The 27203-nt window shown below is 32.4% G+C and overlaps 1 protein-coding gene across 1 annotated transcript in view; it reads right to left on the reverse strand.

Moving 5' to 3' along the window:
* Positions 1-358: 358 nt before the first annotated feature.
* The window catches only part of LOC134718200 (aminopeptidase N-like), a 159625-nt gene continuing 132780 nt past the window's right edge, over positions 359-27203 (reverse strand). Inside the window, exons 8-25 of the mRNA XM_063580692.1 lie at positions 25668-25788; positions 24556-24707; positions 22337-22450; positions 20668-20802; positions 19335-19400; positions 18493-18558; positions 17665-17879; positions 15891-15991; positions 12438-12568; positions 11234-11289; positions 10316-10378; positions 7426-7573; positions 5573-5649; positions 4325-4438; positions 3266-3433; positions 2696-2833; positions 1330-1399; positions 359-551 (exon numbers count right to left, since the gene is read on the reverse strand). Of these exons, the coding sequence (XP_063436762.1) occupies positions 408-551; positions 1330-1399; positions 2696-2833; positions 3266-3433; positions 4325-4438; positions 5573-5649; positions 7426-7573; positions 10316-10378; positions 11234-11289; positions 12438-12568; positions 15891-15991; positions 17665-17879; positions 18493-18558; positions 19335-19400; positions 20668-20802; positions 22337-22450; positions 24556-24707; positions 25668-25788 (2079 nt within the window). The 3' untranslated portion in view covers positions 359-407. The remainder of the gene's footprint in view (positions 552-1329; positions 1400-2695; positions 2834-3265; positions 3434-4324; positions 4439-5572; positions 5650-7425; positions 7574-10315; positions 10379-11233; positions 11290-12437; positions 12569-15890; positions 15992-17664; positions 17880-18492; positions 18559-19334; positions 19401-20667; positions 20803-22336; positions 22451-24555; positions 24708-25667; positions 25789-27203) is intronic.

Genomic DNA, 27203 nt, shown 5'->3' on the forward strand with positions numbered 1-27203 from the left:
AAAACACTAGAACATACAGTGACTTAGAAGAATATCGACAAAACTGAGGGCTACGCAGCACGATCGCCAAAACAACAACACATCAATGTTCTTTAGTGTTCTAGACCTTTATTCAGATTCTGCTCCAAAGATAGTCCCGTAAGGATCATTTTGAAGTGACAAATGTTAGTGAAAGTTTATTGTTTAATTATTTAAACCGTTTATACAACCTCCCCTTTCTTAATAGTAACATTCCATCTACCTAATAAGTTGATATTTAAAAACATCCCAATTATATTGTTAGGTTTGAACACTTTTGTTTTTCATTCAGCAATAATATGTACAATTTTATATATTTTGTTATTCTTTATTCACACATATTAACAGAGGAATCATTTTAAAAAGACAACTGCGCTGTTTATATCCAACTAAGGTAGAGTCTGCAACCAATCTTTTATAATCTGGAAGTTACTACTCATCCACTTGATATTAGCTCGTGTTGTCTCAATTGCTCTATCGAATGCTGCTGTTGACGCGCCTAAATTTGGCTGACTATTCTTAAAATCTTGAATCTGTCAAATGAAAAGTATGAGAATGTTAAATGATAACTGATGGGCAACATAAATGAAGAAAATACATACAGATAACTATGAATATGACAAAGACCCGCTATTTGAGCCATTTTATTTAATGTTTTTCACACCCCACCCCCTAATGACTTTATCGACCCATCTGATCTTCCTCCCTAATAATACTGCTTGATTTGTAGAATCAAGCAAATGATTATGTTAATGTTTCTGGTTTGACTCAGCATTGAAATAAATCACAATATTAAGATTCACTTTGAATTGTAAAATGAATCACATATGCGGTCCTCGACAACAAATGTTCGTTATCGGTCAATTTCATCTGTGTGACATCTGTTCAATTTTCAAACCCTGCAAATAAAAAAAAAATGGTTCTTGAAGCCTACATGTATGGAGCTACACAGTAGGTAGAAAAGTTTGGAAGGAAAGGTCTGTCCTGACATATAGTATTTAATGAGAAACATGTACTGAAGGTAAGGGTGTGATACCAATTTTCGTGGATTCGTGGGTACAGGTAAACCACGAAATTAAATTTGCAATAAATGACAAATTTTCTATAGGGTTGTATGCATAGCTTTGAAGAACTATAAAATTAAGTATCCCCGAACATACAAGTTTACTTTATCTACGAAAATTTGGACTAACGAAAATCGATGAATCCACAATATTTATCACGTTTATCCTAGAAACCGATAATAAAAAGATACAGTACATGTGCATGTATGTATACAATTATTGTGTTTCTATTGCTTTATCGTCTTACCGACTGTAAATCAGCTGCAGTATTAAACTTGGCTGTAACATCACCTATCAGGTAGTTAAGTGTTACAAAGCTGAAACGAAATAAATTAACATTTGAAAATACCAAAGTGTACATCTGAGCTGAAAATTACTTTGGTCATGCCACTGTTAAAGAGTTAAAGATGTTCAGAAATATCGTCCATTTAGTGATAGGCACTTCAGAAAAAGTGCATTTGTTAAAATAAGCAGTTTGGAAAAAGTGCAATTGTCAAACTACACATTTCAGAAAAAGTGCAATTGTCAAAATACGCACTTCAGAAAAGGTCCAATTGTCAAATCTTAGTTAATACACCAGTCAAGCCAGTATGAAATTTATTGAGCAGAAATACATTACAAAGAAGATTTGGAAAATTAAAAAAAAAATGTACGCAGTTTGGAAAAAAATCAATTGTCAAAATACGCACTTCAGAAAAGGTGCAATTGTCAATCTTAGTTAATACACCAGTCAAGGCAGTGTGATAGTGATATATATTGAGCAGAAAGACATTACAAAGAAGATTTGGAAAATTATATAGCTGTACCGACGAAATAAGGATTACATCCTGTTAATGTATCGGAACTTTATCATAGTCTTGTTTTTGATTTGTGTAACATTGCCTAAATTCAAAGAGAAAAAACCTTCAAAAAAATTAAATGATCAAAATGCCATCCAAGCTTCTGCAATCGTTATAAAAATAGACGAAATAAACAACCACTTGAGTTTTTGTCAAATAATTTAAACCTTATTCGGAGATTTCAACAAACAATATATTCAAAATTTTTCACAATTGTTCGTACAAATATATTTTAATACCAAATTTATAAACTATTCTGATATAAACATATTCTGAATATGCGTATCAATGCGACCTAAGTAATTATTATGATGATGTGGCGTTTGAATCATGGTCCTATTAAACACATCACATCCATTCTTTACTGAAAAACAGAAGCTTTACCAAATACTACTTTTAACATAATATGTCACATGTCAAGAGTTAATTCAAAATAGTTCGTGTTTATTAAATTTACAAATTTATGGAATTATATAATTGAACATGTGTACGTTGTAACGCACACTTTTACATCATCTGTTCTGATTTTCAACTGTTTAATCGAATAATGAAAGTCATATAAAACATGTTACTCAGGCATTATCATATATTTGTACAAGCATTTTCATCTGCATCTTAGTTATTCAAATAAAAATGTAATTCCATATTTACACAAACAGCTAAATTATTGTAATACAATTAACCTGTATCACTTAAACTAGATGAAACACCAAACTTCAGGTAATGAAAAATGACTTCACTGCAGCGATCCAAAAACTGAATACTTTTTCTTACCGTGATATCATAACATCCCAATTTGTTGTTAAAAGATTCCACACTAGAGGGTTTCCAACCGGATTCCGTGAAATAACACGCAGGATATTTTCACCATCCTGCTTACGAACAGCGTCCGTTAAGATAAGTTGCAGAAACCTGGTGTAAAGAAAACAATCTTTGTTGCATGTATTTGCATTATGCATGAAAACAAAAAATTTCTGTCATAAAACGAAAACTACACTTTAAAGTTTTGAGATAAAATATGAGAAGATAGCTCTTATATTATGCTTTCAGATAAAGAGATGAAATAATTGGCCGGGGGCACTGGACTCGTTTTCTTGTTACATAATTAAAAAAAAAGACCAATTCCTTGCACATTCTATTGTAAAATTATCTTTATCTGAATTATCTGCCATGACATTTGAGTTGTCTCCTTATGCGGCAAAGTTTTTGAAAAAACATTGAATCAAACAAAAGTATAGAATGTTACGATCGTGACATTTCTAGTATTAGAACAGGCATATAGAAAATGCAGCCTTTCTAATCACTTATAAATGGTGTGCATAAGCTATAAACAAACTCACGAACCTGTTTAGAATCGCGACATTTTTAGTATAAGTACAGGCATATATAAAGATCAGCCTTTCTGAACCAGTATTAGATGTTGTGTATCCTTTATAAGCAAAATCCCACTCCGCCTGACCTCCATATTGTATTGCTGTATTGTACACGATTGTTCTCAACTCAACATCAATACTGGAAAATAAAAATGTTATCAAAGATAAACACTCTCACTCTTCTGACATATAACAATGCTGGTGTAGATGGATAGACAATGTGTATGTTAATTTTCTGAATAGAATAGAATAGTAAAGGGAAATGAGTCAAAGAAATAAAAGGTATACATGGTATATACTCTCACTCTTCTGACATATAACAATGCTGGTGTAGATGGATAGACAATGTGTATGTTAATTTTCTGAATAGAATAGAATAGTAAAGGGAAATGAGTCAAAGAAATAAAAGGTATACATGGTATACACTCTCACTCTTCTGACATATAACAATGTTGGTGTAGATGGATAGACAATGTGTATGTTCATTTTCTTAATAGAATAGAATAGTAAAGGGAAATGAGTCAAAGAAATAATAACTCGACTAAAAACAGAGATCAATGTGTCTTCAACGCAAAGACATTACCGTTCAATCAGAGGAAGTTTTGCACTTGCTTTTAAACGTTCATACATATGTTGTATTATATTCCCTTATAAGGTGATGAGGACGCCTTCTATTTTATTTAGAAATATGATAAATGATTTGTGACGGATTTGTCCTATAAAATATAAATATTTTGATATTTAATCGATTTCCTCCTTGTAGTAAGAGTTCAACAATTGCAAATCGAGAAAACAAGAGAAGTTACTCAATAAGATAAGTGTCTTCTCCGCAAAAACTGTGAAGTACGTTTCCGCCCTCCTAAAGTGATAAATCCCCTAAATTTTCAGGCAAGTATTTGATGTTACCCAGTACTGTCTACTCAATATTTTCCACTCGTCTAGGCAAAACTCAAAAACTCATGTTTGTTTTGCAAGGAAATACTTTTCATTCAGTGATCTTTAACGTTACTGTCTGAACTTTAATACGTACGAATTTGTGTTACCGGTGCTGGTCATCAGATTTTGGAACGAGTTGATGGCGAAGTTAATACAATTTTGATCTCCATATCTACATGCCTCCCTTAAAACTGTTGTTCTGAGTAGCCTAAAATATAAATTCAGTTGTTTCAACTATGTAACACACTTCAAATGAGCCAAAAAAATATTTTTAGAAAGATTTGTTTATCTCAGTAAAAAATATATTCTATTTAATAAAAATGTGTTAGCTTTGAATTTATATTATATTATAGATAAAAAGACGATGTGGCATTATTGCCTAAGAGACAGCTCTGCATCAGACACAAAATGAAAGAAACCAGGACTAAATTTTGGTCATCTGGTACAGATATAATGGAAGATACATTACGCATCTGGTACAGATATAATGGAAGATACATTGCGCGTCTGGTACAGATATAATGGAAGATATATTGCGCGTCTAGTACAGATATAATGGAAGATACATTGTGCATTTGGTACAGATATAATGGAAGATATATTGCGCATTAGGTACAGATATAATGGAAGATACATTGCGCGTCTAGTACAGATATAATGAAAGATACATTGCGCATTAGGTACAGATATAATGGAAGATACATTACGCATCTGGTACAGATATAATAGAAGATACATTGCGCATTAGGTACAGATATAATGGAAGATACATTACACGTCTGGTACAGATATAATGGATGATACATTGCGCGTCTAGTACAGATATAATTGAAGATACATTGCGCATTAGGTACAGATATAATGGAAGATACATTACGCATCTTGTACAGATATAATGGAAGATACATTGCGCATCTGATACAGATATAATATCAGTTACATTACGCATCTGGTACAGATATAATGGAAGATACATTACGCATCTGGTACAGATATGATGGAAGATACATTACGCATCTGGTACATCTATAATGGAAGATACATTACGCATCTGGTACATATATAATAGAAGATACATTGCGCTTTTGTACAGATATAATAGAAGATACATTGCGCATCTGGTACAGATATAATAGAAGATACATTGGCGTCTGGTACAGATAAAATGGAAGATACGTGCGCATCTGGTACAGATATAATGGAAGATGCATTGCGCATCTGGTACAGATATAATGGAAGATACATTGCTCATATGGTACATATATAATGGAATGTGCATTGCGCATCTGGTATAGATACAATGGAACTGTTTATATGATTGATTTTAATTAATATTGCTTACTTATCTAAATGTCCAGAACCAATATTACTGTAACCAAGCTTTAACAATGGAGGGGAATATATTTTACTCAGGAATGCCTACAACAAAGCAAAAAAGATTCAGTATAGCATGTGTAAAATGCAATAAGTATAATCATTTGTCAATTACAGTAGAATCCTTATTATTATTGGAATTACTATGATCATGGATTTTGTGGGCATACACAGAGATCAATTAAAGGCCAAAATACATTCATCATTAAAATTTCCTATCAACCGCAGACGCACGTTGTGTCTACGCAAGACTCATCAGAGAAATTCGAATATTTTATTTTGAAAGGCCGAATAAAGTACGGAATTGAAGAGAGTTAAGGTCCAAAAAATCCCCAAAGTTTTGCCAAATATAGCTAAGTTAATCTAATCCTGAGGTACAAAGGGCTTAGTATTTCAAAAATGCAAAGTTTTTTTAACATTTAACTTATAACTTGAACAGATCGATTATAACTGAAGTCAACACAGAAGTGCTGAATACTGGGCTGGTGATACCTTCGGGGAAATAAATCTCCACTAGAAGTGGCATCGACAAAGTGGTTTTAAAAAGCATTTAAAATATCTATTTACCACAACTTACCATGGGCAGACTTGCCAGTGGTGATAGGAAAGTGTCAACTGTGAAAATGTTGATATTTCTCATACGTATTAAAGTTTTTAAAAGAAAAGATTCATATGTATTGGTATAACACATGTTTTCCACCTTGGCCTGAGCTTTATCATTTGTCCTGATTAGAAGGGCAAATCACCATTTAAAAAGGAAGCATCCCGATTGAGTTATAACATTAATGCGTATAACTATATTTGTAATATAACTTATTGTGTAAAAAATGTCTTTTTGTGTCCAGAAGTCGCACCACAAATGTCTTTTCAGAGTATCATCAATTTCTTTAAAATACGAATCTTTTCCGAACATTGATTCAATGAGTTCCAAGCAGCGAGCAATACTTTATGATGTAATAGATAATGTACTTTAATCAGCAAATACTGTTATTACTTTTTCAACTTGCGGAATTAAGACATTTATCGATCTATAAAAATATAATGTTGTATATGAATATTGAAAAACCAGTTTTATTTTACCAACGACGCTAATGTGTGTACAAGATAAACCACCATAAAGAGATGGAAATCGACCGTAATAGGACTTTTAAACCAGTCAAGGTAGTTAAAAATCCCTAACATCAACCTAAGTTAGTATCACGGTCACAAAAACATTCCAGTATAATTGTCATGTAATTGCAAGTAGGAAAACTAAAAATTTAGAACATTATGTTTAAAGAAATAATCTTTGATACATTAAACTAGGTTTAATTGAAAGATTTATATAACAAGCATATACTAGTAAAAAATTGATAATAGCACGTTCAACAATAAAAATCAATGCGTTCGAAGCGCTCTTCTGGATTTACTTTAACCTGAAACGCTCAAAGCCAAACATTTAAAATCCAAGTAAGTATATAGTACATTTGCAGTTATCAAAAGTACCAGGATTATAATTTTATACGCCAGACGCGCGTTTCGTCTACATAAGACTCATCAGTGACGCTCAGATCAAAATAGTTAAAAAGCCAAACAAATACAAAGTTGAAGAGCATTGAGGACCCAACATTCCAAAAAGTTGTGCCAAATACGTCTAAGGTAATCTACTCCTGGGGTAAGAAAATCCTTAGTTTTTCGAAACCGTTTATTCGGACAATTTTAGAAAAGTTTGTTTAAAAATGATCTTACAACGAAAACAAAAACAGATAAACATGTACAATTTTGTAAGGAAACGAAATCCTTTAAAACAAACAAAAAAACAAGAAATAAAAGAAAGCTTACCGATATGTCAGCATATATGTCCGTGCTTTCTAGCATGTCCCTTACGTATGCAATTTCACTACCGGCAGCAACAAAAGGGAAATAACTATCTTCCATTGATAAGTATTCAAGAGTTTGAAGAGCTATTTTCATACTAAGGTCACCCGATCTTTAAAGAAAAATGGTTGTTACAGAATCATATACCAATCTTAGAATGTTAGAGATAAAAAGAAAACATTTTTTTTTTAAATTAAATTCAGTATGACTTTTTTTGTTATTTAGGCTTTTGAAACTGGTTATACCTGTTATAGCTGTATAGTGGTTTGTGGGTGTTTTGATGTCATATCCGGAATCGCGATGATATGATGTCCGCAGCTTCTTAGTTATAGGATATTACCAATCGGTTTAGGTAATCTTCTGTTTTCACTGATCTATTAATTGCTCTTTGTGTTCAGTATGATGTCAGTATGCACTACTAGTCTAGTCTTCCTCCTGGAGAGTATAGCCAGCCGAGTAAGTAAGAAATCATCAAGAAATATCATTGGTATTTGTCATAAACATTTCCAGTTGCTTCTCAGGGAAAAGAAGATGTGGTAAGATCGGCTCTCCACTTTTTGACCGACGAACAAAAAAGGTAGCAACTATATGTACCGGTATGGACTTCAACTATGAGCAAATACCCCTCAAAACGGTAAGAATGGTATTTAGTAGTCCTTTTGCATCATTAATTATCTGAGCTCTATTTACAAATACTTACTTTGCCAGACTCCGTGCAAAATTAATTATCTGAGCTCTATTTACATATACTTACTTTGCCAGACTCCGTGCATCATAAATTATTTGAGCTCTATTTAAATGTACTTACTTTGCGAGATTCCATGCATCATTAATTATCTGAGCTCTATCTACATGTACTTACTTTGCCAGACTCCATGCATCATTAATTATCTGAGCTCTATTTACATGTACTTACTTTGCCAGACTCCGTGCATCATAAATTATTTGAGCTCTATTTAAATGTACTTACTTTGCCAAACTCCATGCATCATTAATTATCTGAGCTCTATTTACATGTACTTACTTTGCCAGACTCCGCGCATTATTAACTATCTGAGCTCTACTTACATGTACTTACTTTGCCATACTCCGTGCATCATTAATTATCTGACCTCTATCTACATGTACTTAATTTGCCAGACTCCATGCACCATTTATTGTCTTAGCTTTATTTACATGTACTTACTTTACTAGACTCCGTGCATCATTAACAATCTGAGCTCTATTTACATGTACTAACTTTGCCATACTCCGTGCATCATTAATTATCTGATATCTATTTATATGTACTTACTTTGCCTGACTCCGTGCATCATTAACTATCTAACCTCTATCTACATGTACTTACTTTGCCAGACTCCGTGCATCATAAATTATTTGAGCTCTATTTAAATGTACTTACTTTGCCAGACTCCGTGCATCATTAATTATCTGAGCTCTATCTACATGTACTTACTTTGCCAGACTCCTTGCAGCATTAATTATATGAGCTCTATTTACATGTACTTACTTTGTCAGACTCCGTGCATCATTAATTATCTGAGCTCTATTTACATGTACTTACTTTGCCAGACTCCATGCATCATTAATTATCTGAGCTCTATTTACATATACCTACTTTGCCAGACTCCATGCATCATTAATTATTTGAGCTCCATTTACATGTACTTACTTTGCCAGACTTCATGCGTCGTTAATTATATGAGCTCTATCTACATGTACTTACTTCGCCAGACTCCATGCATAATTAATTATCTGAGCTCTTGTTACTTAATTTGCCAGACTCCATGCACCATTTATTGTCTTAGCTTTATTTACATGTACTTACTTTACTAGACTCCATGCATCATTAATTATCTGAGCTCTATTTACATGTACTTACTTTGCCAGACTCCGTGCATCATAAATTATTTGAGCTCTATTTAAATGTACTTACTTTGCCAGACTCCGTGCATCATTAATTATCTGAGCTCTATTTACATGTACTTACTTTGCCAGACTCCATGCATCATTAATTATCTGAGCTCTATCTACATGTACTTACTTTGCCAGACTCCTTGCAGCATTAATTATATGAGCTCTATTTACATGTACTTACTTTGTCAGAATCCGTGCATCATTAATTATCTGAGCTCTATTTACATGTACTTACTTTGACAGACTCCATGCATCATTAATTATCTGAGCTCTATTTACATATACCTACTTTGCCAGACTCCATGCATCATTAATTATTTGAGCTCCATTTACATGTACGTACTTTGCCAGACTTCATGCGTCGTTAATTATATGAGCTCTATCTACATGTACTTACTTCGCCAGACTCCATGCATAATTAATTATCTGAGCTCTTGTTACATGTCCTTACTTTGCCAGGTTCCATGCATCATTAATTATCTGAGCTATATTTATATGTACTTACTTTGCCAGACTCCGCGCATTATTAACTATCTGAGCTCTACTTACATGTACTTACTTTGCCATACTCCGTGCATCATTAATTATCTGACCTCTATCTACATGTACTTAATTTGCCAGACTCCATGCATCATTTATTGTCTTCACTTTATTTACATGTACTTACTTAACCAGACTCCGTGCATCATTAACTATCTGAGCTCTATTTACATGTACTAACTTTGCCATACTCCGTGCATCATTAATTATCTGAGATCTATTTATATGTACTTACTTTGCCTGACTCCGTGCATCATTAACTATCTAAGCTCTATCTACATGTACTTACTTTGCCATACTCCATGCATGATTAACTATTTGAGCTCTATTTACATGTACTTACTTTGCCAGACTCCTTGCATCATTAATTATCTGAGCTCTATTTACATGTACTTACTTTGTCAGACTCCATGCATCATTAATTATCTGAGCTCTATTTACATGTACTAAAATTGCCAGACTCCATGCATCATTAATTATATGAGCTATATTTACATGTACTTACTTTGTCAGACTCCATGCATCATTAATTATATGAGCTCTATTTACATGTACTTACTTTGTCAGACTCCATGCATCATTAATTATCTGAGCTCTATCTACATGTACTTACTTTGCCAGACTCCATGCATCATTAATTATCTGAGCTCTATCTACATGTACTTACTTTGCCAGACTCCATGCATCATTAATTATATGAGCTCTATTGACATGTACTTACTTTGTCAGACTCCATGCATCATTAATTATATGAGCTCTATTTACATGTACTTACTTTGTCAGACTCCATGCATCATTAATTATCTGAGCTCTATTTACATGTACTTACTTTGTCAGACTCCATGCATCATTAATTATCTGAGCTCTATTTACATGTACTAAAATTGCCAGACTCCATGCATCATTAATTATCTGAGCTCTATTTACATGTACTAAAATTGCCAGACTCCATGCATCATTAATTATATGAGCTCTATTTACATGTACTTACTTTGTCAGACTCCATGCATCATTAATTATCTGAGCTCTATTTACATGTACTTACTTTGCCAGACTCCATGCATCATTAACTATCTGAGCTCTATTTACATGTACTTACTTTGTCAGACTCCGTGCATCATTAATTATCTGAGCTCTATTTACATGTACTTACTTTGTCAGACTCCATGCATCATTAATTATCTGAGCTCTATTTACATGTACTTACTTTGTCAGACTCCATGCATCATTAACTATCTGAGCTCTATTTACATGTGCTTACTTTGCCAGACTCCATGCATCATTAATTATCTGAGCTCTATTTACATGTACTTACTTTGTCAGACTCCATGCATCATTAATTATCTGAGCTCTATTTACAGTATGTATAACCTATAACATAAAACATACGAGTTTTTAAAAGACGACATGTTTTCCTGTTGTCTTAAACTAAAATCGCCAAATATATTGATGTATATGTTTTTGTATAATAAACCGCCATCACTCGGATCTAAACATGAAAACGGAGTAATTATTTTACATTATGAATAATAGACACTCGTAAAAAAATACAAAATTACTGAGTCTATTAAGAAAAACATTAGAACTAATCTTTTGTAGAATTTGAACGATTTCTGTAATTTAGTGCTTTCTTTATTTCGATATTACCTTTTTTCTCCTATAAGTTCAACAACAAAAAAGTACCTTTACAAACATGTATGCATCTTTCGAAGTCAGATTGTGAGCTTAAATAAACGGTCACAACTGTTTTTATTCTCCTATTATAAAGCATAAGATAAAGATCATTTACGGAAATATATAGCGAAATCTTTAAATTACAAAAAAATATTCATACCCGCAAGCCCCATTAATAACGTTTTTATCGATGTACTTATAGGAAATCAATAAATTGAATAAAAGAAAGAGACAACTCAACGAATAATAAAATAGCGGTAAATATAAAAAAAAAAAGATGTGGTATGATTGCCAATTAGACAACTATCCACAAAAGACCAAAATGACACAGACATTAACAACTGTAGGTCACCATACGGTCTTCAACATTGAGCAAGGCCTATACCACATAATCAGCTATAACAGGCCCCGATAAGACAATGTAATACTATTCAAACGAGAAAACTAACGGCCTTATTAATGTAAAAAAACTGAACGAAAAAAAATAGGTTACACATGAACAAACGACAACCACTGAATTTACAGGCTCCTAAAACCCGATTCAGTGGGTTTGATACCTTAGTTACCGTAGTTACCGTAGTAACCAGTTATTTTTTTAATGTCACTCATCTATTCAATTTTGATCCAATGAAACATCTATAGTTTCCAACACTTATACTAAAAATAAAAATGATAATGTATAGCTGTTGAAGTCTGTCTGGATTTATTTCATCAGAAACAATCATACCAAAAAGCCGCGAAAGCAAAAGATGTAAAGCTACCTACATGTTGTGCTATATATAACCAAATTAAGCTAACGAGAAATATTCTTTGTAAACTTTAAGTTATAAATACATATATTGTACCGTATGATCCGTCTTCAGTTGATCTATTAATTTGACCCAATTGTCTTCTGGGTAATTTACTCTATAGAATCCATATTGTCCTATATTTCCTATATACCAGCCATTTCCACATTTAACTCTTGGTAAGAAAACTGAAAATAAAAGAAGTTCATGTGTCAACTATCACTATGTTAGACCAATCCCACAATAAACAGAAGAAACAACTTGTATGTTTATATATGAACATATACATGTATATTGAATGGAAAAAAAAGATAGAATCCTATTAACTCTTCTATGTAATTATATGATAAAGCGTATAAAACATGGCAAAACATGGCAATATCCGTATATATGCCGTATCATTCTTGACCCAAATCATCCCTTGGACCTTAAGGCCTTAGGGCTGATATGGGTATATCGAGATGATACGGATTTTGATACTTAAAAAAATGTGATAAATAGATTATTTCATGGCATTTTCCATATGGCCCTGGTATCAGCCCTAGACTCCCATATCAAGCCAGAGGGCTTGATATGGGTCGTGGGCTGATACCATGGACCATATGAAAAATGACATGTAATAATCTATTGATCACATATTTTTAAGCAAGAGAAAACAAATAGCTTTCATCAAATTATGTTTGATATTTCTTCAAAAATCAAAAAGATATTTAACGAAAAAAAAACGTATCACTGTGACTTAAAAAAAAAGTTCGTATCACAGTAAGTAAACAACGTTTTGTGAAAAGTTTCAGAAATAATTAACAATAAATATATCAATTCTAAGAATTGCAAATTTTAAACAAATTTAAAGTGTTACATTACAAATGTTAAAAATTGCTTAAGAAGAATCCTATATCGCTACTTATTCCAGTGTGGCTTCATATATTTTCTAAATTCTTTATGACGTCAAAATTTTACGAACACTTTTGTGATTTTCACTGTTGATTTCTACATTTTTCTTCTACAGCAGATTCGTAACTTTCTCAATTTCTTTTCATTGTGTTCAACTTGTTTACAAAGGCCAAGTTCACTTGAAACTCTTCAATCGACTTCAGAGTTAATAGCTTATCACGTGAACGCACTACAGTTCATATTCGGAACAACTCTAAGTAACTCTAGGGTAAGGCCCTGACCAAGCATAAACAAATCAAATATTATCATTGGTATGACGTCATTCAAGAGTTTCTCGAGTTTAACCCTGGCTCGGTGAGGGTTTGAACCAGGGTACAAAGGGTTAAGTTGAGTGGTTCAAGTAAAATCGTCTTGTTGAAACCCGAGCTAGTAAAGTTAACTCGAGAGCTTCAAGTGAACTTGGCCAAATAGTCTTTGATTGACAGGTTACCGGAAGTTAAACTCGATGGCTTGATATGGATTTCGAGGGCTGATATCGATATCGGCCCCAAGGGCTGATAACCAACCTTGATATCCGGCTATTATCATATACTTAGACTTAATAACATATAAATTTTACCGTATGATAATAGCATTAAATTGACGTAAATTTCATATTTTTTGAATAGGTGCTTAGCGGGCTGATATGAAAAGTTTATCACATGCTTCGATTGATGTCACATGCCTTTCCGTAACGTTATCACATGGCATTCCGGTGATACTCGGCCAATTCCGGAAAATACACTTCAACGCTACGTATTCAGTGAATAACATTACAAAGTAGTGTACAAAACCATTATAATGGAAAGTTTATCGTGTAAAATAATTAAAAAAATAAAAATAATAAAAAACAAAAAAACAAATTATTTAATAAATGCATTTTTTTATTTTTTCTAAAACATAATTTAGAAAGTTTCTTTTAAAAAATGGACTTTTCCAAACAATGTTCATAATTATGTATATTGTTGAATTGTTTTTTTAGTCGATTAGTTTATATTAAACTTGTTTTTTTTTCTCTCTGTTGAGGCATATGATATTAGAATTTCATTTTGAATGTATCAAATTTTGGGTCCGACTTCCGTGAAATTTGTTACTCTTTAAACTTCGGGAACCACATTTAAAAGGATCAATACATTAATCTGTTATTTTTCTTTACTGTTAAAGCATATGATAAAAAGATCATAACCTGTCATTTTTCATATCGCATGTATTATCAGCTCTCGGCCAATATCAGCCCTCGAGCCATGCGGCTCTTGGGCTGATATAAAACCTAGGGCTGATAATACATGCGATATGAAAAATGCCATGTAATAATCTGATATAATTGGCCATGCAAAAACGTACATATCAGTACAAAATATGTGATAAAGTATATTATCACATATTTTGTACTGATATGTACGTTTTTGCATGACTAATAATAGCCGGAAGTCAAGGTTGGTTATCAGCCCTCGGGGCTGATATCGATCGATATCAGCCCCTCGAAATCCATATCAAGCCCCCGAGTTTAACTTCCGGTAAACTGTCAATCAAAGACTATTTGTAAACAAGTTGAACACAATGAAAAGAAATTTAGAAAGTTACGAATCTGCTGTAGAAGAAAAAAGTAGAAATCAACAGTGAAAATCACAAAAGTTCCCGTTAAATTTTGACATCATAAAGAATTTATAAAATATACTGTCTAATGAGTAGCGATATAGGATTCTTCTTAAGCATTTTTTTAACATTTGTAATGTAACTCTTAAAATTCGTTTAATATTTGCAATTCTTAGAATTAAGATATTTATTGTTAATTATTTCTGAAACTTTTCACAAAACGCTGTTTACCTACTGTGATACGAACTTTTTTTAACTCACAGTGATACATTTTTTATTTTATTTTCGTTAAATATCTTTTTGATTTTTGATGAAATATCAAACATAATTTGTTGTAAGCTATTTGTTTTCTCTTGCTAAAAAATATGAGATAAAAAGATTATTACAGGTCATTTTTCATATGGTCCCTGGAATCAGCCCCCCACGACCCATATCAAGCCCTCGGGCTAAAGCCCTCTGGCTTGATATGGGAGTCTAGGGCTGATACCAAGGCCATATGAAAAATGCCATGTAATAATCTATAATTACATGACAAAATGTGTATTTCCATGCCGTACTATCCCGAGATACAACAAAGAGAATAATAAATGGCAAAATCCGAACCAACAAATAAAATAAAACCAAGATATCACAACAAGATCGTATACTTATGAACATAAGCAACTTTATGTATTTATATATTTTTGTGCATATATTATGAGCGGATTACTATTATTATATTGTTTTCGGTTAAAACTGTACTTTATGTACATTGTGCGCATTAACAAATGAAATGAAGAAAGCAATTTTAAATTTGTTATTGTGTGTGCTTTAATCTTATGCGATTTTTTGAATACACATAACATAAATAGACACTATGGTAAGTACATGCATGCACGGCAGGATTATTGATGTAGGGTTTCAATTATTTTTAACTTAAGCACCACAACTTCTGACTGAAAATAAAGTATAACAAAATCGTTCCCTGAATAATATACGTACCGTCTGCACCATCTTTTCTCATCCAGATTATGTCATCCTTATTCTGGTCAAAATCTTTAACTTGTTGGGTTGTAAATGTAAAAGGTATTTCCCATTTATACCTGGAAAAGAAATATGTCGATTTAGGTTAATCATTTGCTACTCATTGAAATAGTTTCAATCACCTTCTACTTTAAAAATAAAATTGAGAATGGAAATGGGGAATGTGTCAAAGAGACAACAACCCGACCAAATAAAAAAAACAACAGCAGAAGGTCACCAACAGGTCTTCAATGTAGCGAGAAATTCCCGCACCCGGAGGCGTACTTCAGCTGGCCCCTCAACAAATATATACTAGTTAAGTGATAATGAACGCCATACTAATTTCCAAATTGTACACAAGAAACTAAAATTAAAATAATACAAGACTAACAAAGGCCAGAGGCACCTGACTTGTTGTGTTTACCATCAAACAGAAATGAATAAAAGGATAGTGTTATCATAATAACACCTAAAACTGAACTGTTTAAACACAAGGTAAGAGAAATATGACGAAGATCCAAGCTTATGTAAAACACTGAATATGATCTGAACTGTTCAAACAAGGTGTTATTGATTATGACAACACTTAACTTTTATGCCTTTATGGTAAGAGACATATAATAAAGGTTCAAGCTCATGTAAATAGTTATCAACAGTACCAGGATTATAATTTAAAGGCCAGAGGCGCGTTTCGTTTACATAAGACTCATCAGTGACGCTCAGATCAAAATAGTAAAAAAGCCAAACAAATACAAAGTTGAAGAGCATTTAGGACCTAAAATTCCAAAAACGTTGTGCCAAATACGGCTAAGGTAATCTACTTCTGGGGTAAGAAAATCGTATAATTATAAATTATAAAATCGTAAATAAGAAAATTATGTTAAGATTTTTGTAAAGATATACGATTGATAAAGCTAAGCTTTTGAAAGACCAGAATAACCAGTCAGGGGCGTTACTTAAACAAGTTATGTTTTTTAATTACTTATGTAAGTAATTTTTGTTTTAAAAATAATAAAATTACTGAATAGAGTTATTTTAATTTTCAATAGAAACATAGACTAAATGTAGTCTTCATGATTTTAAACAACATTTTATATCATAAAATAAAGAATTTATCAGATTTGAGAGGAGTATAGAGATAAAGGGTTACTTTAAAAATAATGACAAAAATATTAATTGAATAGTTATTTTATACATTTTTGAAAAAATAGAAATTACACTTATGTAAGGCACATATGTAAATGAATTGGGTTACAAATTATAAATAACTTCAGGTCTTAATTAATTCACAAGTATCTATCTATTTATATCAGTCTACCTGCAAGATTTTAGAGGAAAATGATAATTTAATAGTCCCAAGAGACCAATCTTTGACCCAGAAGCGTCGGTATGAAAGATAAGTGCGTCAGAAAGTTAATTAGTGTTTCAGAAGAATTAGTTTTTATATATCAAGGGAAAAATAACCAGATGACTGTGAAAATTATTTAAAGCTAGTAAAATCTGTATTATTGGAGACCTATAAAAATAATATTCAGAAAAATAACTTATATAAGTTATATTTAAATTAGCCTCGTTTTCAACATTACTTGTATAGGTAATTTTAACTGTTACTTAATTAAAAATAATGCCCCTGACTGATTACGCTAAAACCCTTATTTTGACCATTGGAAGTAAGATACTAGGTAGAACAAAACATTGTTGTAGTTGCCTATTATCCTTCATATACTTTAGATAATTGATATATGATACTTACCCGAATGGTGAGGTATAGGTTCCAGGATCAGTAGCAGTTTTATCCAAAAGATACCTGGATTGACTCAGTTTCATGCCATACCCTTTTCTTTCCATAAAAACTGTTGGATAGTTCATTTGCAACGTCCAAGTGTCCATTATCCCTTTAACATCAAGTGGCTTTTTATTCTTATACCTGTTATACCTGTTATAACTATGTCCATCCATTATACTTTGCTAAATTGGAAGGAAAAAACAGTAGTTCGTGAAAGTCTTTTTAAGGTCTAACTTGTCTAAATCCACGTTTAATTATGATTCAAGAATTTGTAAATTCTGTAGATTGATCGAACTGATCATTCAAATAGGTACTGTTTATGGTATAAAGAACATTATTGACACGACTAAAGGGGTACTGGTTCAAACGTTAATTCTTTGTTATCATAACACTACTTTAAAAAAAAATGACAAGTGACGAAATTGAAGGTAAAGATAAGAAAGTAAACGTCTATTGATATCAAGTATATTATATAATAGTTAAATGTTTTTCAAGTAAGAGGGAAGTCTTCAATCGATGTTTCGAAACCACGTGCACAGCACGTAGATGTTCTAGTAAACCAGATAAATGATGCTCTAGGTCATATTTAGGCATTGAAATTTATTACACCATATCCCTTTTTTTCCCTTTTCATATACGTCTGCAATAGCTCATAAAAGGTTAAATAACACAATCTATCCAAGTTCTGGATTTTTTTTCCCTCATTTGTAATCATACCACATCTTCTTTTTTTATATTCTTGATGTTCTTGTTTCACCAATGTCTATCCTAAACAACAAGTGTAGGAGTGCTTACTTTCCTTAAAGCCTCCCAGAAATCGTCATGAACCATTACACCGTATTCTTTCTCTTTAATCAATCTCTGCAAAAATACAAGCATGTGATATACATACAACATTCAAAGATGAAATATGGAGTCAAGGTATTTTATTCTTTCATGTCATTGCCAATGAATGAAATTAGCAAATTTGATACCAACAAAACATATTTTTTAGCGTTTTATTTTAGTTTTTTTTCTCTTCTTTTTACAACCGCAGACAGATGTGTTGATGGGTTTATCTTATTTCATAATTTTATCTTACTTAATGTACAACTGGCTAGTTGTTTCTGTTCAGGGTTTGCTCCTTAACGTATTGTCATTAAACTTTTTAATTGCATTTCTTTTTCAATAAATTATACTATACGTATGCAACTGGAGTTTTATTACTATCAGTCAAAGCGGCTGTTAGCAAAGTTGGAAGTTGTTAAAAGAAATTCAATAATTGATAGATTAGGCTTTTTATACTTTACATATGGGATGGAAATATCCAAGACAGCTTTATGGTGCAACCGACTAAAGTACAATATATGCCAAAGCTTCCAAATCGTTATGATGGGCATAAGTTCGTCAATTTTGGTCTGAACTGCCCTTGAAACACAGAAAAATCAATCTTATTTCAATTTAAGTGTTCTGTACATTTACAGACTTATCCACCGGGGTTAATCAAAAAGTGGTTAGTCCATGTTTAGAAACTGCTGTTTTATCTTACCGCATCATCATCGTACTGAACTATCTGAAAGAAATGTTACTGAACAGAACTGAATTGACTGCAGGGAAACTGTCTGAATATGTTTACTAAGGACCTTGTTATGGCTTACCTGTATACCTTTCTTGAATGTTGCGTCTCCCACAATGAATTGCAACATTCTAAAAATAGATCCACCCTAAAAACAAACCAAACCTTCAATTAACATGATTCTTCTGACACATGGAATTTTAATATTACGTTTCTTTTAGTCTTTATGTGTAGTTTGCAGATTATTTTATCCAACTTAGACATAAAATTATTTCAACATGAACAAGAAAATAATGCAACGGATGACTATTCATAAAAATAAGAATTCAACTATTTTGTATCGATGAAACTGATTTGATAACGACCAATTTTTATCTGTTCAATACAGTATCTATCTGGAATTGAAGTACACTGCCATGTGCAATTCTTTAATTCATTGAAAGGCAGTCTCTTTAATTGTTCAGGATGTGCTCATGTATAATCTAAATCTTCTGCGAATTCAAATTTAATTCATGTGAGGTCGTCTTTGTAAAAATGAATTGTCACATTTCATCTCTTTTTGTCAATGTAGAATTATTATTCGTAACTTATCATATTAAGAAGTTTTTTCCATCTGTGTGAAGATACAAACATTTTATTTGGCTGTCGAGAGTTCAAATCGATTAAGGTCAAGGATTGCTACGACGCCTGCTCATGACAGGTCAATTTGACTACGAAATTATTTGAGTAGGACCGACATTTTTCGCGAAATAATGTAGAAAACAGGAAATAGCGTTGAACTCGCTTGATCGAACAATAGGCCAATTAAAAAAACTGAAATCCTTTAAAAACTAACAAAATCAATCAACCGTTATCAATCAATAAATCAAATAAAAAACATCTGCCATATTGCTGACTAATAAACGACAATTTCAGAAAACAATGCCTGATTTTATAGCAAGCTAAACCTCTGCAAATTGTATTAAAATTACGTGAATGATAGTTAGTGGCATATTCTTTACATTGGCAATTGCATTTAAATCGACTTAAAACAAAATCAAAAGTGATGAAGGCTTACAAAGTACTACACAAAAAGAACGCTCCTACATAAGTGTTCGACATTCATATTCCAATGACCTGATTGAGAATTGCTTTTACTTTAATAGATAGTTACATTTATATAGTCAAAAAGCCTATTTCATACGCCGCCTTTTTTGCGCATGACTCGTCAGAAAATTTCGCCTTTGTAAATCTTGTACAATTGTTCGTTTGCTTGTTTGTTGTTCGTTTATTTTTCAATTTTGGTTCATTTATATGTTTCGGAGTTTAGTGTTTTACGTTCAATTTTAGTGATGTGACCTTATTCTGTATTCTGCTCGCATTTTAGTTATCGTCTTTCGCAATCACCGTTTCAATTCTCCATTTTGTATACATACCTTATTGAAGGAAATGATGTCAAGTGTTGCATCTATTTCAGCTAGACTAGTAACAGGGACATGTAAAGGATGTGAGGAAATTAGACCATCAGATGCTAAAGCACTGTGAACATCTGTTATCACATAATCATAGAGCTACAAAATAGATACGTATGGTTCGATACACATTTCTGAATATTTCAAATTTTGATTTAACATAACTGTGAATATAACTTTCATAAATGTCAATAAATATATGTAAACTCATTACAAGTTCGGTGTACTTAAGAAATAATTCATGGGGGCTTGAATATATCGTGATTTTACCACGGGTTGGCCCTTTATGACAAATATTTTACCCTGAGCGATAGCGAGGGGTAAAATATCGGCATAAAGGGACAACCCGTGGTAAAATTTAGATATATTCAAGCCCCCATGAATTATTTCGATTCTAATAAGACAAATACGGCAATTCTTTTGGAACGAAGCGCTCTAGGTGGAGGCAAATATTTGCCGTTCCCATAAATTAACGCACTTTTAGATTGGCGGTAAAGAACGGAGTAAACAGAATTAGTGACATGCTCAAACTATTTACAATAACATATTTAGATAAATTTGGATGAATTTTAATGATAATTTATCTATATATCTTTTATGTATATAAAAAAAAGGGCTTATACCACATTTTAGCATCGTTTGTTTACGTTTCTTTGTTGTGATGATTTTCGGTATCAGAAGCGTGTATTTTCCCGTAAAATGCTTAAATTATTACGTCATTAATCTATGACGTCGTGTACTTCATTCATAAACAATCATGTGACGTGGGAGTACAATCGGAACAGCCCAACCAATATATTCATATTTTACCACGGGTGTGTACTCAAAGCGTTTGAAGGACGTCATGTTAGAATGTTAATTAGAAAATACTTGTAACATGGTTAATACTCTCGCGTATTGGTTAAATTTGACCTCTCTTTGTCGGAGTTTTATTGTCTTCATGAAATAGCAGACGAAGTAGCTATGAAACGAATACTTTATGTTCTCCATATAATGAGCCTTTCGGTTGTATGTTTTTAAAACTATTTTTGTTTTCAGCCATTTACAAAATTTTTGGTCGGGGGAAGTATACATCAACACCAAAACAAAGCAACCTGATGTAAAATGGCTTTATTCGAAATGATCATTTTCAAAACATCTTAATCAGCATAGATCTTAAATAAAGAACATACATGAAGCTTGTAGAAAAGTTACAGTTACAATTCAATAATCTTTAACCTCATTAAAATTTATTAAAAACCAAATATGCTACATTTGTTTATTTGAATATATAAGTACTTTAAAAGAACTTTTGCGACAATAAACTTTTTGAGGATTCTTGCAAGGTTAAATACCTGCTGTAGTCAAAAACGAGGGACGAAAAATAACAGCGGGACATTCATACTCGTCAACAAAAAATAAACCTACAACGCAGTGGCTAAAATGAAAAAAAAGACAAACAGACAAACGATAGTACACATGACAACCTCACCAAAAATTAAAGATGACCTCAGGTGATCCGGAAGGTTAAGCAGATCCTGCATCACACGAGGCACCCTTCGTGTTGCTCATGTTGTAACAAATCAGGTTCATGGATACGCATGACATTAGGTTAATATAGTATTGTTATATTGCATTTTAATTAAATATTTACCGGCAACCAACTTGGAACTACGGAATTCATTGCAAAATATGCGATGTAGGAGGCAAAACCTTCATTCAGCCATAAGTCATCCCACCATGAGGGTGTGACTAAGTTCCCAAACCACTACAAAATAAAATATAAAGTTACAAGGAAATGAAATAATATAAGATCCGCCGATCAAAGAGTGTTTATATAAATATTGAAATATGTGGTATGAGTGCGAATGAAACAGATCTCAATCTAAGTAACTATTTATAAAAGTAAACCATTATTAGTCAATGTACGACCGTCAACACGGAGCTTTGACTCACACCGAACATCAAGCTATAAAAGGCCAAAAAAATTAGTATTGTAAAACAATTCAAACGGGAAAACCCACCTATAAACTTTTAAAAAGATATTCATACGATTAAACCTGAAGTTTTATATACATACATTAATTACATATCAGATACCATTGTCTCTCTAAAGAAACACATACAAGATAAAAGCAGGAAATAAATAATCTGTTTATTTATTTGGCTCTTATCGTCAGTTTTAACATAATAACTTTTGTTTCCTCTATTTTATATCATGTATTATCACATATTTTGTACTGATATGTACGTTTTTGCATGGCCAATAATAGCCGGAAGTCAAGGTTGGTAATCAGCCCTCGGGGCCGATATCGATATCAGCCCTCGAAATCCATATCAAGCCCCCGAGTTTTAACTTCCGGTAACCATCAATCAAGGACTATTTGTAAACAAGTTGAACACAATGAAAAGAAATTTAGAAAATTACGAATCTGCTGTAGAAGAAAAAAGTAGAAATCAACAGTGAAAATCACAAAATTTCCAGTAAAATTTTGACGTCATAAAGAATTTAGAAAATATATGACGCCACACTGGAATGAGTAGCGATGTAGAATTCTTTTTAAGCATTTTTAAACATTTGTAATGTAACTCTTTAAAGTCGTTTAATATTTGCAATTCTTAGAATTAATGTATTTATTGTTAATTATTTCTGAAACTTTTCACAAAACGTTGTTCACCCACTGTGATACGAACATTTTTTTAACTCACAGTGATACAGTACATTTTTTTATTTTTTTTTGTTAAATATCTTTTTGATTTTTGATGAAATATCAAACATAATCATTTTGATGTAATGTAAGCTATTTGTTTTCTTTTGCTTAAAAATATGTGATAAATAGATTATTACATGTAATTTTTCATGTGGTCCATGGTATCAGCCCACGACCCATATCAAGCCCTCGGGCTAAAGCCCTCTGGCTTGATATGGGAGTCAAGGGCTGATACCAGGGCCATATGTAAAATGCCATGTAATAATCTATAAATAAAGCTTATAATATAAATACTTTGAAATAAACAAAACCTGTTAGTTTAAACATATTTATTTATAGTGGATTGGGAAACAAGTTTTGCAACTTATATTAATCCCTTTCCACTTTGCAGGTGCGAGTGCTGCCTTGTAGCGGCATTAGCCTACTCTTTTTCGAAATCTACAAGGGTGTCTTTAACGTGCAAGAGATGTGGCTCTCTCTTAACACGGGTCAGCCATTTATCGTCCCTTTCCGACGGACTATCATCGTTTCCTCAAGACCATACTCGCAGATGGTGTCAAGGGAGAGCCGAAAATTGAGTTCCTGAAATTTCCATCCCAAACGGGAATCGAACCAGGAACCTTTGTGTTAGTAGTCCGATGCACTAACCACTACACCACGACTCTACCATTAATTGATAAAAAAAATACCAGAGGGACAGTCAAACTAATAAATCGAAAATAAACTGACAACGACATGGATAACAATAAATAAAAAGAAGACAATCAGGTTAATAATAGTACGCACGACTCAACACAGACAAATACACAGTAAGCAAAACGACCCGTTCCAAAAACAAGGATTGATCTCAGGTGCTCTGAAAGGGGGGCAGATTCTGCTCCACATGTGACACCAACCTTGCTGCTCATATTATAGAAATCCCGGAAAATAGTCTTATTCGGGAGATTAAATCCAGTTACGACGTAAGGAACATATCCAATATCATCTTTGAAACGGTTACTCCATTACGGTTAACCAATTCGTGATGGCGTTCGTTAAATTTACGATAAATGATACTCTTCAATTAGCCACAAGGATGTAATATTAATCAAAACACGAGATGAGAGATGAATTTATCATATTTAAAGAAAGAAGGAATATCATTGCGTTTTTTTCTACTTACCGCGTGTGACAACTCATGCGATAAAACCATAGTAACAAACTCTTTAAAGAACTCTGCTGTTTTCTGAGGTATGTATGACATAGCTTCTTCTCTCTGGATTAGCAGTCCCCAATTCTCCATTGAACCAAGAAAATCTGGGACACCAATTATATCTTGAACGGAAAAAGAATACGATACAAAATATAGTGCAAATAAAATATAATTGGGAACACCTATCAGTTCTTCAAAAGTAAAAAAAATCACTGCAAAATCACTGCAAAATAGGAAAGAACTGAAAATGAAAAAACCACCCTATGTTTAATGAATGTTTTTGTGACAGTTTCTTCTCAATAGAATGAACGAAAAGAAAAGAGCAACATCCATAAATTTAACGTTCCGCTATTAAGATGATGGTTATTTCACTAACTATATTAAAATTTAGTAAGTATGTTGAATGCATCTTTACCATTGAACTTAAGATAAAATGTAAAATAAAAATAATATCGAACTTTAAGGAGAGTTAAAAAAAACAAAAAAACAAGTGGTTAAATAAAGGGCTTAAATGAATGGATAACAACTGTTATATTTCTGACTTGGTTCATGAATTTTCTTATGTAGAACTTGTGGATTATATCTTGTTTTATAGCTAGCAAGACCTCTCATTTGTATGCTAGTCGCTCCAAGTTCCGTTATTTTGACAACAATGTGTGAACAAACTTATTGTTTGTATGTTGGTCTTTTACACGAAACGATGTGTTTTTCTTCTAGTTGTATACAGTAATATTGTGATAAAAACGTTAAATATACGTTTGCATATACATCTTATCTTGATAAAGCAGCAGATATTGACGTTAACCTCTCTTCTAGTTTAGGAAGCAAAATTTTAAAAATATGCATTTCCCCTCATCTTGATTATAAAATGGAAATCATCTCGTATGCATACACCTATCATCTTCTTTAAAAAAAGGAATCGATGTGTATAGTTATACCTCTCACCTTGTTCCGAAAGCGAAAGTTTTCTACATATGCCTCTCACCTTATTTTGGAAGCGGAAATGGATTCGTATATATGTTCCACTAACATCTCATAGTATTTCGGAAGCGGGCATTGATTCTTATACATACTTATCTCACCTTGTTTTGGAAGCATGAATGGGTAATCAAAAAATTCTTCATAGAAAGTCAGAACTTTGCTTCCAAGGTCTGAAACGTATTCTGTTTGGTCATATGCTGCTGGACGCGCCCAAATTCTGAACTAATGCAAAAATAATACTTGTTAAGCATATTTACAATGATTTGTTAAGCCATTTTCAATGGTCAATTGAATACATAACATCTTTCTGTGATATCAATGTTTTAATGGAGATAATCGATTATTTGTAAACTAGATTTCAAAATATGTATTCAATACTGCCGATCAGTTTGATTAAATTGCGTCAAAATAATCGAATTTATATGGTTCATGTATAAAAGAGGGTCGAAAATACACGACGGACATTCAAAGTCATCCTCTTTTAAATCCACATTCGTGTATCTTTGTTGTTGACTGTAAGTTGAGATTCGATACGCATGTGATTAGCATTTTTTTTTTTATTTTAAAGGAAAAGAATGACAAAAATCAACTGTGGAACCCGGAATAATCATTGTTACACACAACATTGTCATATTTGACACTCCAATCCTTTCGTGGAAGTTGAACATTATCTCCATACTACGAGGATTTCACCAGTCCACATTTGTTTCAGTGTTTAAGGTTTATGTACCCTTCTGTAGCCATTTTTGTACGAACTTTTCAAACTTCAATTGTATCAAAACTACAGATATAATGAATAATATAGATAGGCCATTTTGTACATATTCCAAGGGGAAACTTGATGTAAAGCATTATTTTTTACTGTGCCATTGCATTTAATAGAAAAAGAGGACTGTGTGGCAAATAAATCAAGATTTTAAAAGAAAATCTACAGCCTTTATCCTTGTAGTCTCATATTTGGAAATTTGATGACTGATAGATATAGGATTATCGCATGCAGTGCTAGTATTTATTTCCTTAAAACAAGTTTATAAATTTAGTTATTGGTTAAAACAAATATAAAGATAGCCAAAATCAAGTACACTTTTTAGGGTGCGCTCGACTTTAGTGACTCAGCACGAGGTGTTTTGGAATTTACAGGTTGCTTAGAACTTTTGGTAAAAAATAAACACTAGCACATCATAGAAAATCAAGTGAGTAATTTATGTTTCAAATTTTATAACAAAAATCTCTGTATTAAAGGCTGTGTATTTTCTATAAAAAATCTTGATTTATTTGCCACAAAGTCCTCTTTTTCTATCAAATGCAATGAAACAGTAAAAAATAATACTTTGCATCCAGTTTCCCCGTGGAATATGTACTGAATGGCCTATTTCTATTATTCATTATATCTGTAGTGTTGATAAAATTGAGGTTTGAAAAATTCGTACAAAAATGGCTGCAGAAGGGTACATAAACCTTAATTCTATTGTGTGGTAATAATACTATTAAATCAAAATTAACTGTGGAAAAACATTTAGTAATTCGAAAAAACAAAGCTTGTTCGCCCAAAGAAGAGATTACTCTGGCTTGTTTTTGGCAATATCCGAAATTTGGTTCCTCGCTTCTTTTAAGTTCGACTTCGGCTTTTAATTCGA

This window comes from Mytilus trossulus, chromosome 5 (assembly GCF_036588685.1).
Source record: "Mytilus trossulus isolate FHL-02 chromosome 5, PNRI_Mtr1.1.1.hap1, whole genome shotgun sequence".
Taxonomy (NCBI): domain Eukaryota; kingdom Metazoa; phylum Mollusca; class Bivalvia; order Mytilida; family Mytilidae; genus Mytilus; species Mytilus trossulus.